The sequence below is a fragment of the Saimiri boliviensis genome, chromosome 5, assembly GCF_048565385.1.
Source record: "Saimiri boliviensis isolate mSaiBol1 chromosome 5, mSaiBol1.pri, whole genome shotgun sequence".
In the NCBI taxonomy this organism is placed as follows: domain Eukaryota; kingdom Metazoa; phylum Chordata; class Mammalia; order Primates; family Cebidae; genus Saimiri; species Saimiri boliviensis.
Window position 1 is genome coordinate 62,241,583 of NC_133453.1, and position 19,559 is coordinate 62,261,141.

Sequence of the window (19,559 nt, forward strand, 5' to 3'; positions counted from 1 at the left end):
AAGCCAGGCCTCTGGAGCAGCATCACATGAAATAAGGAGGAAGAGACAGAACGGCCTCCCTCCTGTTCACTTCAGCTGCCATGATAACAAGTACCCACACAAAGAGGAGAACCCCAACTGAATCCTGGTAGGGATCCCAGAAATTTGGAGGAGAAAATATAGTCCTTTTACTTTTCATACATTTTCAAGAAGCCATTTGAAGGTGATATAAATACAATCCTACAAAACAGAGAGAAAGATTAAAGGTATGAAAGGCAATTTTCCATTCCCATTTTGTCATCTTACTTTAATTAAATAGCAAATTACCTAATGTAACAGTACATACACAAGAACTTTAAAATACTGAGCCTTGTGAGGCACAGTGGCTCATACCTGTAATCCCAGCACTTTGGGAGGCCGAAGTGGGAGGGCTGCTTGAGGCCAGGAGTTTGAAATGAGCCTGGGCAACATGGTGAGACCCTATTTCTATTAAAACATTTTTTTTAAAATTTGGCATGGTGGTGCACCTATAGTCCCAGCTACTCGGGAGGCTGAAGCAAGAAGATCACTTAAGCCCAAAAGTTCAAGGCTGCAGTGAGCTATGATCATGCCATTGCCTGAACAACAGAACAAAGCCCTGTCTCTAACTAATAAATAAATAAATAAAAAATAAATCACTTGAGCCCAGGAGTTCAAGGCTGAAGTGAGCTATGATCATGCCATTGCACTCCAGCCTGAACAACAGAACAAAGCCCTGTCTATAAATAAAATACTGAGCCTAAATTCCCAAGGTAGAACCATCAGGAAGCCAGCTATAAATAAAACGATGCACCCCCTCCCCCAATTTATTACTGAGCAGTATCCTTTACCCATGTACCTCCTTGGGTTTAAGACTCTAAAAGGGTGCACCAATAGATCAGATTGAAAGAAGCCTCAGAATAGAGTTATAGTAGTATTCCACAGTTGCTTTCTGTGGGGTCTTGGGTGACCAAAGCCCCATTCAATCCTTCTGAAATGGGTGGTGCAGTTTTCCTTTCTTGGAATTGACCTTGTTTAGTCCCAGCCAGGAATACACAACTCTGCCAGTTCCTAGTAAGGGAGAAGACTGAATAAATAAAGTCACCCATTTGATGATATGAGCAATCACACACCTACTAAAAATCTCCTCCCAATGATACCAGGTAAATACGACCTACACAACTCCACTAGTCACATCTGCTCACAGCAGGAATCAAGGCCTAGAAGTTCAAAGTCTACTACCTACACAAAGTTAGTTCGTTGTTTTAATGGCGAAACAGAGACAATAATAATATTCCTTACAGACACTTAGCACCAAAAAATTGGCCCTTACAAACTAATGTACGTGAGATAGATGGATCAGGTTATTCATCATTCACTTTCTTATTGAAATTGGTTATTGGATATCACGGCTTAGCTCCTACCTACCTAGGTGTGGCCTTAAGCAAACTATTAATTTAAATAGTTTAATTAATAATGTAATACTTAAATCTTTAAACCTTTCAAGCTCACAGACTTCGTCATTTGCAATATGCAGAATGCAGGCTGCTTATTCAAATTAGAACTACTGTATGTAAACAGTCTATAACAGAGTGCTATATGATATGGTTGATACTGTATCAACCATATGCTGCTCTATTCTGTTCTTAAAAACTGTGCCCTTGGGGTAGCATAATAAGAAACTGCTCTCATTCCAAGGGAATTCAAGGCGTTAACTACCTTTTGCAATCCAGTCCCTCTATTAAAAGGTCCTTTTATTGTACTGGCGAATCTCTACATCATTAAAAGTAAGCCAAACCCCAGCATTAGCATAGACCACACCGTGCACAGGGCTCTAAATCGCCAGGAAGACGTGGCCGGAAACCTTCCTCCGCCGCGCAAGAGACCGCGGTGCCACAACAGACGAAGAGAGCGCCCCACATCTTTAGTGGGCACGAAAGGCGGGTGACTCTGCGTCCCAACCGGCCGCGGATCAGGTCAGTACAGCAGGAACTACGCCTCCCAGCATGCAGTGCGACCACGCCCGCGCAGCTGCGCCACTGGAACGGTGCATGCCGGGACGGTGGGGTTCCGTCTTTGAACAGCCCGGAGGAGTAGCCTTTCCCCGCCTAACTGCCGCTACTCCGCAGTCCAGATCTTTGAAAGTCAAACCGAAATTGAGAGATTAACGAGAATGGTTCCTTTTTATTCCTAGCAGATTTCTTCCGTGACAAAGTAACCGGCAGTCTTCCGTTTCCGGTTGCCGTGTTGCTGTGTTGCCGTGGCAACCGCAGGCACAACAGCCGTGGCGGTTATGGCGGGCGTGAACGGCGCGCAGATCCCCGACGGGGAGTTCACCGCGGTCGTGTACCGGCTCATTCGCGATGCCCGCTACGCCGAGGCGGTGCAGCTGCTGGGCCGAGAGCAGCAGCGGAGCCCGCGGAGCCGCGCCGGCCTGTCGTTGCTGGGCTACTGCTACTACCGCCTGCAGGAGTTCGGGCTGGCGGCCGAGTGCTATGAGCAGCTGAGCCAGCTGCACCCGGACCTAGAGCAGTACCGCCTGTACCAGGCCCAGGCCCTGTACAAGGCCTGCCTTTATCCGGAGGCCAACCGGGTCGCCTTCCTTCTCCTGGATAACCCCGCCTACCACAGCCGGGTCCTCCGCCTGCAAGCTGCCATCAAATACAGCGAGGGCGATCTGCCAGGGTCCAGGAGCCTGGTGGAGCAGCTGCTGAGTGGGGAAGGGGGAGAAGATAGTGGGGTCGAGAATGAGACCGATGGCCAGGTCAACCTGGGTTGTTTGCTCTACAAGGAGGGACAGTATGAAGCTGCCTGCTCCAAGTTTTTTGCGGCCTTGCAGGCCTCGGGCTACCAACCTGACCTTTCCTACAACCTGGCTTTGGCTTATTACAGCAGCCGGCAGTATGCTGCAGCGCTGAAGCATATCGCTGAGATTATTGAGCACGGTATCCGCCAGCACCCTGAGCTAGGTGTGGGCATGACCACTGAGGGCTTTGATGTTCGCAGTGTTGGCAACACCTTAGTCCTCCACCAGACTGCTTTGGTGGAAGCCTTCAACCTTAAGGCAGCCATAGAATACCAGTTGAGAAACTATGAGGTAGCCCAAGAAACTCTCACTGACATGCCACCCAGAGCAGAGGAAGAGTTGGACCCTGTGACTCTGCACAACCAGGCACTAATGAACATGGATGCCAGGCCTACAGAAGGGTTTGAAAAGCTACAGTTTTTGCTCCAACAGAATCCCTTTCCCCCAGAGACTTTTGGCAACCTGTTGCTGCTCTACTGTAAATATGAGTATTTTGACCTTGCAGCAGATGTCCTGGCAGAAAATGCCCATTTGACTTACAAGTTCCTCACACCCTATCTCTATGACTTCTTGGATGCCATGATCACTTGCCAGACAGCTCCTGAAGAGGCTTTCCTTAAGCTTGATGGGCTAGCAGCAATGCTGACTGAGCAGCTTCGGAGACTCACCAAGCAAGTACAGGAAGCAAGACACAATAGAGATGATGAAGCTATCAAAAAGGCAGTGAATGAATATGATGAAACCCTAGAGAAGTATATTCCCGTGTTGATGGCTCAGGCAAAAATCTACTGGAACCTTGAAAATTATGCAATGGTGGAGAAGATCTTTCGCAAATCTGTGGAATTCTGTAATGACCATGATGTGTGGAAGCTGAATGTGGCTCACGTTCTGTTCATGCAGGAAAACAAATACAGAGAAGCCATTGGTTTCTATGAACCCATAGTTAAGAAGCATTTTGATAACATCCTGAGTGTCAGTGCTATCGTACTGGCTAATCTCTGTGTTTCCTATATTATGACAAGTCAAAATGAAGAAGCAGAGGAGTTGATGAGGAAGATTGAAAAGGAGGAAGAGCAGCTCTCTTATGATGACCCAGATAAAAAAGTGTACCATCTCTGCATTGTGAATTTGGTGATAGGAACTCTTTATTGCGCCAAAGGAAACTATGAGTTTGGTATTTCTCGAGTTATCAAAAGTTTGGAGCCTTATAATAAAAAACTGGGAACAGATACCTGGTATTATGCCAAAAGATGCTTCCTGTCTCTGTTAGAAAACATGTCAAAACACATAATAGTCATTCATGACAGTGTTATTCAAGAATGTGTCCAGTTTCTAGGACACTGTGAACTTCATGGCACAAACATACCTGCTGTTATTGAACAACCCCTGGAAGAAGAAAGAATGCATGTTGGGAAGAATACAGTCACAGATGAGTCCAGACAATTGAAAGCTTTAATTTATGAGATTATAGGATGGAATAAGTAGTTCTAGCTGATAGTGGCTTTTTTCAAAATGGCTTTCTTATCTATCACACTTTTAAATCTATACTTAGACTTGGCATCTTTATATTTGTTTTCTTTTGAACTTTATACACTTTAAATTATAATAAGTATTATGTTTGAACAACTTTTTCATTTAATTCAGAAGAGTAGGGACTATGAAGTGTAAGCTGAATCACTTCTGCTTTCTTCCTACTAGTGACAACCATCTAGTCTTGCCCTCAAGCTACAGTTGCTAGAGTGACATCTTTGTATAAGCAAGTAACCCCAAATAGAGTTGATGTTTCAGCTTTGAGCTGTGAAAAGGGTATGTCATGAACCAAAGCTCTATCAGTATGTGTATGTTTGCATTTGGTCACTGGTATGTAAATGACTGCTAGCCCATGGCTGGACCACTTCTCAATCAGTAAATAAAGCCATGTCTATTTTGCCATCTCAGGATAGACTGTGCTATCTAAAAAATCTAATTCTTAACTCTATTTCTTGAGTTTTTTAGTCCTTTAACTTTCTGGATCACAACAAAGTTCTACTTTAGACCTTCCCTAAGCCCTTTTTAGAAGTACAAGTATAATGGGAATTTCTTTTTTTGGTTCTTTTCAGGTTATGAGGTTTGTTCGATGACTTATTATTATTATTTGTAATTTGGTTGATTGGTTGTTTAAATTTTATAACAAACATTTTCTTCATTTTCTATTTTTGATTTTACAGAAATGATTTTGCCTCCTTGTGTATACTGACATATTAAGTGTAGAAGCTTAATATTTTAAGTTTTTTTGAAAACTGAAAATTTTAATTTTGTACTTTTAAATTTTATTAGGAAAAAATAAGCACTGAAGTGAGAATGAGAAGACTAAAGTATGAGTTCCATACCTTCTAATTTTAGACTTTCAGAGATTCCTTTATTCTTTGGGGTTTCACAATCATTTGAACTATCAGAAACCTTTACAATTAATTTTGGCTGTAACATCTGATTTAGTATAAGCCATATAGAAAAAAGTTTGCCTTTCTGTTTTTATGACCTGTATATATAAACAAATCAGCTAGGAAATACATAATTGTATTTAATATTAATATTTGCTAGGATTTTGGCTTACTGTACATGTTAACCCCTACAGTAAATGGTTGTTATCTTATTGTTGGATGTTATATTGATTATTAAGACATTTGGATTTTTGCCTTTTTACTTGGAATTTTTGCTTACAACTCTAGCTATGAATATATATTGGGTGGTCCCCAGTCTCTGCTATGGTTGTGCATAAATTAATAATTTTATAAGTATTTAAAAATTGTATAATTCTCTTAACCTATCCTTTTAGATTTCGTACTAATGTTTGTTTTTGTTGGGGAAGGGGAGATTTGCTTCAGTAGTTTTATTGACAAGCTGTTAAAATGTGTGTTTTTTCCCCAATAATTCTTGAAACAATTAGACCCTCTCCTGCTTCTAACATGAAGGCCTTTAGATGCCAGTCTGCCAGAAATCTGGAAACAGAGGAACAAGTGAAGTGAAGATGTAATGGAGATTTAGCTACATGATGTACTTCACAGTCCACCTTGGATTCCCATCATGTCCAACTCTCAGTAGTTAATCAAGTGTCTGCTGCTGTTAACAGAACAGAGGTAATGGATAAAAGAATGGAAATAACAGATGCCAGAGCTACTTCCGTAACTAACTCACCAAATCAAATCATCAGTCCTTATACTCTTGTTTTATTTAATACCAGGAGAAGAGGCCATGCAGACTTTTGAAAAAGTCAAAGCCACATAGAACAGGAAGACAGTCTCTAGTTTACAGCTTTCTCTTTGAGTGTTTTCCCCCCACTGCCTTCAAAGGGTCTGCTTAAGAGATAGTGGTGTTTACTGCTGCAGAACATATCACTAGATAAGAAATGAAAAATCTGCCTTTCATAACACCCTCTTCTCTTTCCCTTTTTTATCTTTTCCTTTTTGTCAAGTATAGGGACACTTTTCTCTGATAGCTAAAAGTTGAACCTTAACCAGGTATAAAAGATGCATACCAACCTTTTAGCAGTAAGTGTCAGGTGAGTGAGCACTATGATTATCAAGGTGACTTTGGAAATCTTTTAAAAATCCATTTTTGCAAAACAAGATAACATGTATTGATAAAAAGTGACTCTCAGATTGGTAAAGCCAGAAAAACTCTTAAGAGGAATCACCGAAGGTACTAGATCTATATAATTTGTTGAATAGAGTGAACTTTTAAAAATATATTTGTGGTAACCTTCTCTTTTAAACTTTTTGAACTCAAAAGAAAGACTGAAATTTTAAAAACATGTAGTATCTGTATCATTTTAAATTCTGTAACATTGGGAATTAAATATACTCAACTTCAGAGGACACTTGCCTTACTGTAATCTATAATCATTTTATATTGAAAAATAGGGCCAGACATTAGCCAGAAGGTAATTAATTTATTAGCCATAGGTATAGTGTTTAGTATTCTCTTTACAAGGTGATGACTCTATACTTGATACCACTGTTAATTGAGGTTCTTTTGGTTCTTTAATTAAATCAGCTCCTTTGGATTTGGGCCAAGATTGACCCACCACATACTGAAATCCTTTCTACAACATCATAATGTGTATTTATTCAAAAAGGGATTGCTTCATAAGGAAAAATTATTAGAATATAGAGAGTTCTAAGTACATTTCTAGTGTGAAAAATAAACATTTGTTAGTTGAAGTGAAACCTGACAATAACTTGATTGCAAATATTAATATAATGTGAACATGTGAAATGGGCCCAAGTCCTTGTTCAAAAGCAAAATTTGCATGTTTATGAAATAAAACACATCAATATTAATGACCAAATATCTTAATTCAAAATAGCAAATAGCTAAATTTGTACTATGCAAACAGGACCCTAGTAAGGTATGTGGGAAAGCATATATTGCTGCTAATATTTTATTTTCAATTATTTCATTAGGAGAGTCAAATGCTTAAGATGAAAGACACATGACTAAAAGTTTCACCAGCACTCATGTCAACTGCTATAAAACATGTGTCCATGGAGTGCCCACAAACCCTCAAGATCTTGTTAAGTCTCAACAGTAAACTACTGGCTGGTTAGTTTTTCTAATCAAGGTCAGGGTCTGTTGTGAAAACTCAACCTCTTAGTCGTAGTTCTTCCAAATTTTCCAAAACCATACACTATAGTGCATGTACTTCATATATGGAAAGGAGACTGTATACTTCTGTGAATATAAATTGTCTATTGCATTTTTAAGTCATGAAGTACCATGAAGTACACACCCTAACATTGTAAAACAAAACAAGAAAAAAACCTTCAGGAATCAGACCATAACAGCAACAGTTTGCTGAAACTATTTAATCAGAAGGCAATACCACATACTCACATATACTAAGGAGTGCCATTATTTTGTATGTTTACTGGAAAAGGCAAAAACTTTTTCCGTAGTTAATACAATATTTTTGTTTCTAGGACTTTTATTCTTGTACTGATTCATTATCATTAAACTGTTTTGACAAAATGCCAAAGACCAAAGGAGAGGTACACGTGATTTGACCAAGACACTGCAAGTAGTTTCAGAAACTAAGGAGACTATTTTTCTGACAATGTATCTAGAATTTATAATGAAATGATTGGTAAAATTATACAATGATTCTGGAGATAATCATGTAAAATATAAATGGAAAATCATAAATGTGATTTTTTTTATATTTGTAGACATGACCCAAATAGCTTCTTTTAAATTACAAATTATTAAGATAAACATCTGGAATGTATCTGCAGCTAGAGTGTAAACAATGAGGGCTTAGACTAGCTCATCCTTAAATCATAAAACTGAGGCTCAGAGATGCTATAACTTGCCCAAGATAATGTGATAGAGCCAAATAGGATCCAGGCAAAGCCAGGATCAGAATTCAGGGCTTCTTGCTCAGTTCCCATGTTCTTTCCACTCTACCACATTTCTCTGAGACAGAACAGGGACCCCTCTTAGGGCCTCCAAGTATGGAAATAAAGGAAAATCTTGAGTTCCTACAAGGGAAGCTCCAGACACCTAGCTAGCCCTGAAAAGTAAGTAAGCAACTTGATGAGCAAGAAGGTAAGAGTAGTTTAAGGCAATAGCCAAGGAAATTAGAATCACAGGATGTTTGGTTCCCCTATAGGAACTAGAGATAACATATGTCCCTGAATTGTTTTTCAGAAACATAGACCCCACCGAACAGGTCTGCCTGCACATAGACCTCCGATAAGGGGGAACTGAGGAATGAACTCTGACTGCCATTCTATATGGTCTAAATTTTTTCCTGAGGTGCCTGGAGAAAGTTCACTCGTGAGTCAGGGCTGATATTCTTTTCTGCTGACCCCAGAATTTTTAAACAAACCTTTTCCTTAACCAATTGCAAATCAGAAAATCTTTCAATCTATGATCAGTAAGCCCCATCAAGATATCCTGCCTTTTTAAGCCAAACCAACATGTAAACTCCATGTATTGATTTATAATTTTGCCTGTAACATCTGCTTCCCTGAAATGTACCCCTGCCTTTAAGAAACCCTTGCTTGCAAACCATAAGAGAAGTCAGGGTTTAAGCAAGAACTGCCTGATCCTCCTTGCTTGGCACTCTGCAAATAAATGTCCTCCTTTCTCCTGCTGCAAATCTCAGTGTGGATGTTTGGCCTTATTGTGCCAGGAAAGCAAATCCCAGTTCAGTTCCATAACACCTTCTCTTGGGTATTTTTTGTTTTTGTTTGTTTGCTTGTTTTACAAATTTTTCTATCAATGCTAGGCATTTCTTTTCCAGTGTTATGACTTTTGCCACTTCAGTTCATGCTGATTATTTAATCAGTAGTTCAATAGGCTTAAAAAAAATACACTTAGAACATTCCAGGACTAGCCTAAACTACTATAGTTTACAAAAGTGTGTTGAGGGTTCCTGAGCAGGTATGTTATGCTGCTTGTGGCAGCACAGATTTAGTGGCACTGCAATCTGGGCTGGGCACAAAGATTACTGACTCACCTGTTGTTTCATCTCCGCTTTGAAAAAATCACCTTATATAATTCTTCTTAAAGTCAGCGATTTTCTTCTCTTCATTATAGTTTCCAGCCACCACAAACACATAAAAATGGCCGTCAAAAGGCTTCTCTACACCTTAAGTGGAAAGAGCTGTGAGGCACCTACTCAGAAATCCCAGCACAGTGCCAGCTGATTTCACAAGTATTTACAAAGTGTTACCAGAGACTTTTGAGGTCCCATAAAGTTTTACCTTTACTTGCAAAGTCCACTTGAGCTAAACTCCTGAACACTTGTCCTCTTCCAGAAGATTGATTGCTCCTTTCAGCTTAGGTTTAGGGGAAGAAAAATTAAAAGCAAGCAAACAATTGAGCCACGATTAAGTCCCTGTTATTTACTTTCTTTTGTGCTAATAATTCTTAGTCCACATTCTACATGAGAATCAGTGGGTAAACTTTTCAAAAAGTAAAGATGCCTTGGCTCTAGCCCCTAAAGATTCTATTTCTATGGAGATGGGAGTGGGAGGAGGGGTCAGGTCTTTGTAAGTTCCCGAGATAACTAATGTGTAGTCAAGGTTGAGAACCACTGTACTGTACAAACACAATAGTGACCCTGTGGCTGCTGTATGCTGGTGTGAAGGTTGTGATGCAACATATTTGAGACTAAAATAACCCTGATGCCCAACCTAAAGAAATGATGAAAAATGAATAAATGGAACAAATGAAGGATCTGAATTTTTTTTTTTTAGAGGCACTAAGTCTGGCATATTCTGATTCTCTCAAATGTGGCTTTTAAACCAGTGAAACTTCTTTAAAAATTTTTTTTAAATCATACACTCGATAATTGTTAAGAAATCTTTGGCTTTCAAAAAAAGAATTTTAAAAATACTGAAGTAACTAAAAGTTATACAATTTGATAGTGGAAACTAAGAAGGGTTTTCTAAATTTAAGAATATGAAAATACTCTTTTTGTTTTCAAAGACACCTAAGTGTCATTTACTGTTGTAAGAGAGGAAAAATTTTCCTCTGTCTTCAGGGTTTTCAGCTAGGACTGACATAATACAGATTAAACAGAAGAAAAGCATACGAATTTTATTTACATGTATATGGGAGCCCCCACAAGGACAACAAAGATCCAAAGAAGTGGCTAGGCCTAAGCACTTATATTGTAGTTTGAGCAAAGGGTGGAAATTGTAGAAAAGTAACTAGGAGGATAAGTTAGTTTAACAAAGTTTGTACGGATTTCTCTCAGCTTCAACTCCCCATCTCTGGTGATGAGAATGTTGTTTCTTTTGTACTGGTATAGGGAGGGTATCTTTCACATGGGAGTTTCATCTTCTGCTTTTGGGAAGAAAAGAGAAGATTAGAGTACCCTTCCTGTACCTACTGTTTCTCAAGTGCCTCTATTTCAAAATAATTAATATGCCAAGGCAGCATATTTTGGAGTGGCATGTCTGAATTCCTTTACTGTCATCTCTTCTTAGCTTATTAGTTTACCTTTGCCAAAGTCAGAAGTGACTGTGCATTATTATAACCATGCATACAAATGCTTTTGGTTGACTTTGGATGCACCCAATTTGTTCTTCTAATATATGAGCCACATTCATCTGTTCTTCTTATAAATATGGATTCCTCTAAACCAGACTCCAGTCCCATGTATGCATTTATAGATGCACATATATTTTTTTAAAATTTGCATTGGAAATTAATAATACTCAATGGTTATGTTGATTTATTTATTTTGAAACAGGGTCTCTTTCTTCCAAGCTGTAGGGCAGTGGTGTGATCATGGCTCACTACAGCCCTGACCTCTTGGGATCAAGGAATCCTCCCACTTCAGACACCCAATTAGCCGGGGCTACAGGTCCACACCACCATGCCTGGCTAATTTTTATGGGTTTTTTTTTTTTTTTTGGTTTGTTTCTTTTTTGCTGTTGTTGTTGTTGTAGAGACAGGGTTTCACAAGTTAGCCAGGCAGGTCTCGAACTCCTGGACTCAAGCTATCCATCTGCCTTGGCTTCCCAAAGCACTGGGATTACAGGCATGAACCACTGTGCCCAGCCTTATATTGGTTTATAATTCAGTATGAATTCTCCATCTTTATTCTGCCCCCATCCCCAAACATTTGGTCTAAACTGATGGTTCTCAAAATGTTTGACTGCCCAGTAGAATCATCTGAGACGCTTTTAAAGCTCTCATGCTGTATTAATTCATTCTTGTACCGCTATAAAGAATTACCTGAGTCTGGGTAGTTTATAAAGAAACAAGGTTTAGTTGCCTCATGATTCCACAGGCTGTACAGGAAGGATGGCAGCATCTGCTTCTGGGGAGGCTCAGGGAGCTTTTACTCATGGTGGAAGGCAAAGCAGGAGCAAGCATCTAACATGCAGGAGCAGGACCAAGAGAGAGCAGGAGGGCAGAGGTGCTACACACTTTTAAACAACCAGATCTTGTGAGAACTCACCATCACGAGAACAGCACCAAAGGGATGGTGTTAACCACTGACGAAGGATCCATCCCCATGATCCAATCACTTTCCATCAGGTCCCACCTTCAACTCTGAGGATTACAACTGCACATAGGATTTGGGTGGGGACACAGATACAAACCATATCACATGCCCCTGGCTGCATCCTGAAACAACTAAAGAAGAATTTCCAAGGGTGAAACCCAGGTATTTGTATTTTCATGAGCTTTTAAAATGCAGCCAAGGTTGAGAACCCCTGCTCTAAGTGATCACTGTAATTTCCCTTTCCATGATTGATTTAGGAAGAAGGATGTGACCCAATACTTACCAAGACACAAGAAGTCTCCTGTAAAGCTGCTGAGAAAGCTTTCTTCACCCCTTTAAAGAAACAAAAGGATATAAGAAAAAATCTCTTTTCTTCATCTAGCATTGTTGATCTGAATCTGGTGCCACCAGTTTGTGATCTTGGCATAGGGTCATGGTGACTTTAGGTGAAGGTGACTTTGAAGATACCTAAGAAATATAATTTGAGTCCTTGATGATCCTGGAGCCTGACCTACCTCTGAGTCTTCAGTAAAATAGAAATAATAATACCTTATTATTTAAACTTGTTTGAGCCATATTTGTCTGCTTATTGTCTTTAAAAGCACCCAGATCACACTCACCATGGACAAAGATTTTCTCTTTGACAGAAGTCTATTCAGGCTCCCCTGAACTTTTCAAGTAGGCCTTGAAAAGTTGTACTTTTGGACCTCCATATTTGTCCCTGAATTGTCCAATTTTAACAAGAATCCTTGGCTCAGTTGAATCCCCCTTCCTCCATATCTGATTATCCTCCGTATGTTATTGGGTCTCTCATTCTCTGCCATTCCTCAGCTATGTTTGATCATACCAGCCTGCTTTCATCAAGAATCCTGTTATGCCAGTTTGGCCAGAATTCCCACTTAGTCCTAACATTTCCTCTTAGTACTTTTCCATCCGTTGATCCCCACCTTGCTCCTTGGCTATAAATTCCCACTTGCCCATGCTGTATGTGGATCTGAGCCCAATCACTCTCCCCTACTGCAAGATCCCTTGCAGTAGACCTGTATACCTATGGAGATAGTTCCCACACACACCTTAAATAAAGGATGCCTCATCATCTAAAGTGTCACTGACTTTTTTTTTTTAGCACCATACATAGGCCACACATTTTGAGTATTAATCAGGAGGTGATGAATCTTTATGCATATTTCCAAACAGCATCACTCCTTACGTTCAGGTGAGTAGGACAAAATCGACTGACCTCTGTAAAGGTGTTACCCAAAACCTTGACTTCATTAGTATTGATTGCTCATCAAGTCTTTTGAAATTGCAACAGCTACACATAAAATTGGGTATGAATTCATTGGAAGAACATTCACTTATATAAAAATAAATAGAGTTAAATTGTTCCATCCAAAGAACTAAGTCTAAACCTTGCTTACTGCTTCTTGGCTAAAACACAAGGTAAATACCAATGCATATAGCAACTCACAGAAAACATATTCCCCAGTTTTAGAATTTCCCCCACATTCATGAAGGTGATTTCAGTAAAATCTCACAGCATTTATTCATGTAGAGTGAACCTAAGTGTTGAAGTGTGACAGCCTAATCTATTCTCTGGTGAAAAATGCTAATCTATGTACAGCACCATTTCAGCTTTCACCCTTTCCAGCTATAAATCTAGTTAAAGGAAAAGCTTCATAAAAAGTAAATACTTTAGTTCTTCCTGATAATCCCCCTCAGAATTGCATTCTACTTATCAGGCCAACTTATTCTGAGTTGTTGGCTTATTTCAGTTCTCTAAAAGAAGAACACAAGAAATTCAAATTCAAACCGGATGGTTTATACCACATCAGGGGATTGGGACAGTTGATTTACTCATACAATCTCTTTAAACATATACCAGGAGAGGTTCTAAGGCAGAATTTATGGCCTCCTCCTGCCATCTTCGGGCCTACAAAAAATGAAGCAAAATCCTTCTATGAAATCTGAAACTCCAGTCACTGATTTCCTGGCTGATGTCATTTACAAACACGATGTAGTTCTGTGATAGTCACAGCAGGAATCTGCCTCTCTATGGGGTTTCCATCTGTTTGCCATCAGAAAGAACCTCTTTAGGAAGCCATGGCAAATGCAGAGAACCCATTCCTCCCCATGGGTCCCAGAGTCTTGTATTAGCTTTTTAGTCTTTTCAGCATCAGCTGCTGTTAGAATTAAATATGCTTACATTTCTGCAGAATGAGAAGTATATAGAATTATACTGCTGTAACTTTCATATTTATCCATGTTTGGCTTATCATAGGCTACTTGGTAAAAATCTTTCATATGATTCTGAAACTCTTATGCAAATGTCACCAAAATGAAAATTTAGCCACTGCAATTCTTTCCTTTGGGGGAAGAGTTTTCTATGTAACTTTATGTAATGCACTTCTTATTATAAAATGGCTTGCACTTGAAGCAAATATTTCTGAGCTCTTTAGGTCCAAAATGACTTAAAAGTGTAATATTTTATGTTGAAAGGCTATTTGTTCACTTCTTTTTTAAATTTAAATTTTAATCTTACAGATGGGGTCTCACTGTGTTGCTCAGGCTGGTCTCGAACTCCTGGCCTCAAGTGAGGCTTCCATCTCGACCTAAGTGCTGAAATTACAGGCATGTGCCACATGCCCAGCCTATTTATTCACTTCTTATTAAGAGCTAACACAGATGTTATAATAGGTTAGAGCAAAGAAAACAGATTGCAATGACAAGACTTTTCAAAACTGATCTTTTGGGTCAGCTTCAATACAGATAATTCACTGTAAATAAGTGGGGGTTCACAGCAGTATCGAGTTATAACTAACTGGAAATTGAGTGTATTGATCCAGCAATAAATGCATAATGGTCGCTTTTATTACTGAAGAAACAGAGCTTGAATTAATTCCACAGGAATGTTTAATAAAGAAAACGATTTCATGAAGATCAGCCTTTTTCTCATCTCCATTCTTCCCTGCAGGTATTGCAGCCTTCACAGTGCTCAAACAAAAACAGACTCTATTCTGTTCCTCAAGGAATAATTTATTAAACATGTTTTTGTACATTGGCCTTTCTGTGTTTATGTGCCGTTTCCTCAGAGAGGGTTGACTATGAGGATGAAATAGAAATAACATCACTTTTCAATATTCTTCAAGCTTCAATTCCTAGAAAATGACAGGGATACAAAGGTCTTTTTATTCATCCTGTCAAATGCCAGTTTGTTTCAATATTGTTTCCCTGAGTTCAGTATCAAATGAGGCACAGTCCCCAGTGGGCAGTAGAGAAAGAAGTTTTCCTTACCACACTGGGGAAAGGAAATAGGAATACTAAACCAAATGACTGTCAGAGGGTGGAAAGGAGATGAAGAAAGGCCTCAAGAAAGAGGATAAGGCACAAGGGAAAGACCAGGTGAAGAAAGGCAGTCAACAACTTGCCTTTCAAAGAATGATGACATTGTGATTACCGTATTTACATGACTTAGACATGAGGTGCTACCTCAGTGTTTTGTAACACACGTTACACGCATGCGATAAACAGAGATGGAACTTGGCACACAGAGGAACATTTTTCAAGGGTTGCGTATTTATTTTACCATGTGTATGGTATATGTACCCGTTCACACACATGTGCATACATTTGTAAAGCATGTTACATGCATACGATAATTAACAGAGATGAACTTGGTACACAGATGAACATTTTTCAATAGCCATGTATTTATTTTATTGTGTGTATGGTATATGTACCCATTCACACGCACATGCATACACGTATATACCTAACGCATCAAAGCTGAAATTTCATGGATTCTATTGCTTAAGATGAAGCTAAAATGTTTTAAAAAATGGTTTTATTGAAGAAAAAGTATTAAATAATAATACACAGAGTACTAGGCTGCGGCAAGAAGCATGCTGGTGATACTTGAATGACTGGAATTTAAGAAACCTTGGTAAAGGCAAATGAAACACAGAGTTTCATGTGAGAGTGTGGGGAGAACCCTACTCTTCACTGATCAAAAGTGTGATTTTTATTTACTATTGATTCAGTATTTTCAAAAAGCTAGCTTCACATTTTTAGTCAGATATTTTCACCACCTATGGTGAAAATTTCCTCAGGATAATGTTGCCTAACAAATTTATGGGAAAACAATTTTAAACTTTCTAGAACTCTGTTTTCTTGTTTGAATATTTGAAACTTTATGTTTTTTGGGTCTCCCTCCCCCCGCATTTCCTTACCATTCTAATCTGTTCTGATCTTAGGATGTTTCCCCCCATTTCGGACCACAAATTCTACCAGTAGAGGGAGCCGTGTTCTGCTTGGAAAATCCTCTAAGCTCAAGGATCTTTGCCGGAAACAGGATCACCCCTCCACTTGTTTACTGACCACTGCCTCCCTTTACTCTGAGTTAGTCATTTAACGGTGTCGGCACCAGCCTGGGGAATCCTTCTGACAGCGGATATTTTGTCACAGTGCAGGCTGAGATCCAGCCTTCAGCTTTTCTAAGAATCCAGTTAGCCTCTGCACGAAACATCTTGTTAAAATCGTGAGTGTTCTGATCGTTACCACATTTTTCATTATGTGTGTGGTAATCCTGGGCTGACTAGGCTGGGATCCAATTGTGTTAATTTTGAGTTGGATTCAAAGTTTTAGAGTTGGAAGGATTTTTAAGAGCATCTGTTCCAACCTCCTCATTCCACAAACAAAGGATATGACACTGAAAGAATTTAGGTCCCACAGAAAGTTACTAGTGTGGAAATAGGATTATTCGGCTTATGTGGAAAAGTCCTCCACAGCCTGCTTTAGTCTTGACTGCACCTAGGGACTGTGTAACTTTGGGCAGGTCATTTAACCGCTGAGACAGTTTTCTCTTCTATAAATAGGTAACCGCTAAAATCACTTCAGTTCTATTCTGTTGGGCTCACTGCCTCTAAAGGCTAAGTCATTTAAAGGCAGATGGAGTAATAAGGTTGTAGAATTATGAGCGATTTGTCTTTTATTGAAAAAAAGTTTATAACTATTGCATAATCTTTATCTTCTATTTGCAGGCAATTCTAAGGCCTCTTGTTGGCTTTATCGTCCCTTTCTGTTCTCTAAATTTGTAAATGATTTTTACCTTTATGAGTATAGAAGGGATTAGAATTTGACTATACCAGAACAAAAATTTTTAACTCCAGCATGAATGCAACAATCAAAACCTTAATCCAGGACCATAAGAGAATGTGGACCAGTGAAAACAGATGAAGTATTAAGGTTGTAGCATTGTGAATGATTTGTCTTTTTAAAAAAACGTTTATAAGTGCAAAATAAACATAATTCAAGAGGATGAAAAAGTCCACGTAAAAAAAAACACAGAGGTGAAGGAGCCGCAGCTAGCTAGAGATTTTAGGGGGTGGAGTCAAAGCAATCAGCAGCTCCGCCAGTACCAGCACTCCCCACCAGACCCCACTCCTGGCGCGTGCCTCAGCTTTGCAGTAAAGCTTCCTCTTTTTCAGGATATTGAATTGGGGTTCAGGGAAAGCCAGACATCATGTAATCAGTTTGAAATTACAACGCATATATCTAATAAAAGCGCACAAAAGTTACCAAAAGTTTTTTTTTGTTTGTCAGAATCTCTTAAAGAGCAATGTGTTTGCTAAGAAAAGGGGAGATGGAAAAGAAATCATGTGTAAGAGAAATCTTTTCACAGAACCAACGCCACTTCAGACCCGGCACACATAATGGCAGACAGCTTAAAACAGGAACCCCCGTCACCTTAGAAGGAGACAGCGAATCAGAGTTTGCACCTCAGAGTGAGGAGAGCCCTGTTCAGCCTGGATTCGAGGAAGGTCCACCCCACCTCTCTTCCTTCTGTTAGCACGGCTGCTCTGTGGAGAGGACAAAGGTCTTTCCTGCTAAGTAAAATTAGTGCATCTGAGTGTTTTGGTGATATGCCCTACACATTTGGATTGATTCTACTGGAGACACAGGGCCCACTTCATGGATGTGGGGCCTGTGCAGTCACACAAGGTTGGTTCCACACATAGGAGGATCCCCTTTGTGTTTGGTTTAATCTCTGCTGTCACTGTTTTGAAATTCTTAATAATTTATGAACAAGAGACCTCATTTTCCACCAGACTTTGAAAACTACGTGGCTGGTCTTGGTTGGAAGTTTTCGTGAGGTTGTTCACATTGCTACATAGATTTCTTCCATTACTCTGCTCTGTGGTTAACCCTTTCAATGTGCTCAGCCTGTTGGCCTGCTGTGGGCAACATGTGGCTTGCTGTGAGTTGGGTCTGTGTCTTCCCATGTGTTCTAGACTGCAGAGTGTGGGCCTCTTCCAAGCAGATTTGTCCTTTCTCCCCTTATAAACTCCAGGTCAGCAACTGTGTCTTGCACAATTTAGCAGGGTCCTTGCCTCTTCCTCAAATGTCCAGAGCTTCATGTTCTTTTTACCGCAGGTGCTCTAAGCACATACCACCCTTTTAGAATCCGCATTAAAGGTAGTTGAGTTCTTCTGAAAACTTTGCCTGGGCAAAGATTAGTATAAATCTGTGCTACTTTGAGCATGCCGCGTTTACCCTCATAGGCCTTGCATGTGGCAAACGACAGAGACCTCTGGTGTTGCACTTCATCTTGCTCAACATCTGCTGACTTTTAACATTTGGTTTTCCGCAGGTCAGAGTCTCCCTTAAGATTTGAAAGTGGCTCCTTTGAATGAGCAAAATGCAATTTAACTACAGCTCTGTAGCATTTCTACAGCCAAAACCCCATGAGCTACAGCAAGAACTGGCCACCTCCCTACCGTATCCCTGTACACAAAAGGCTCAGAGGAGGATCAGAACAGCCCATGGGTAATATAGCTCCTTTAATATTCCAGCAATCATGTTCTTCTCCCCTGCTTCCCTCCCAGGTCAGAGCAGGAAAGAAAGCAAACACTGTCCTACACAAAAATGGGGCCTAATGCCCCAAGGGGGAAAGGAAGAGAGAGAGAAGAGGAAAGCTGCCTTGCAAATTTGGGAAATACTTCTGATAGCAATTTAAACTGTATCATCCCTGGGCCTGGCACAGTGGCTTATGCCTGTTATCCCAGCACTTTGAGAGGCCAAGGCAGGCAGATCACTTGAGGCCAGGAGTTCAAGACCAGCCTGGTCAAAATGGTGAAAACCTGTCTCTACTAAAAATACAAAAATTACCTAGGAGTAGTGGTGGGCGCCTGTAATCCCAGCTACCCAGGAGGCTGAGGAGAATCGCTTGAACCTGGGAGGCAGAGGCTGCCGTGTGCTGAGATCGTGACACTGCACTCTAGCCTGCGCGACAGAGCAACACTCCATCTCTAAATAAATAAATAACTGTATCGGCCCTGAAAATGAATGTGCCCAATGGATGAGACTGGCAGACAAAGCATGAGCGGTGAAGAGAGGAGCACACCTATAGCTCACCCTGATAGAAATATTGAAAAATAAATCTGACCGGTAGACTTCAGCCCCACCTTTTTCCATGCAACATCAAGCGCCCCCACCCCACGACCACCCTGCATCTTGTTGTTTTGTGAGGTTTAAAGAGCAACAGCCATCATTCACCATTTCGTTGAAGTCCAAGATGTCTTCTGCATAGCAAATGACTAGGGGTGTTTTGGGAGCAGAGTTTTACTGAAAGAAGTGGGTGTGTACCTGAAGGCTGATGGGCTAGTTGTGACTTAGGTTGAGAATAGGAATCCACAGAGAGTCTTCTTCCTGTGATCAGGCTTTTATCTTTAAAGTGTATCCCCTTTGAGGTTC

The 19,559-nt window shown here is 40.1% G+C and overlaps 1 protein-coding gene across 1 annotated transcript; it reads left to right on the top strand.

Annotated features, from left to right (window-relative positions):
- Window positions 1-1,830: 1,830 nt before the first annotated feature.
- On the top strand, window positions 1,831-9,219 carry IFT70A (intraflagellar transport 70A). Its single transcript, XM_003921829.4, has one exon. It carries the CDS (start codon window positions 2,291-2,293, stop codon window positions 4,286-4,288), a length of 1,998 nt encoding a protein of 665 aa, XP_003921878.2. The 5' UTR covers window positions 1,831-2,290; the 3' UTR covers window positions 4,289-9,219.
- Window positions 9,220-19,559: the final 10,340 nt, after the last annotated feature.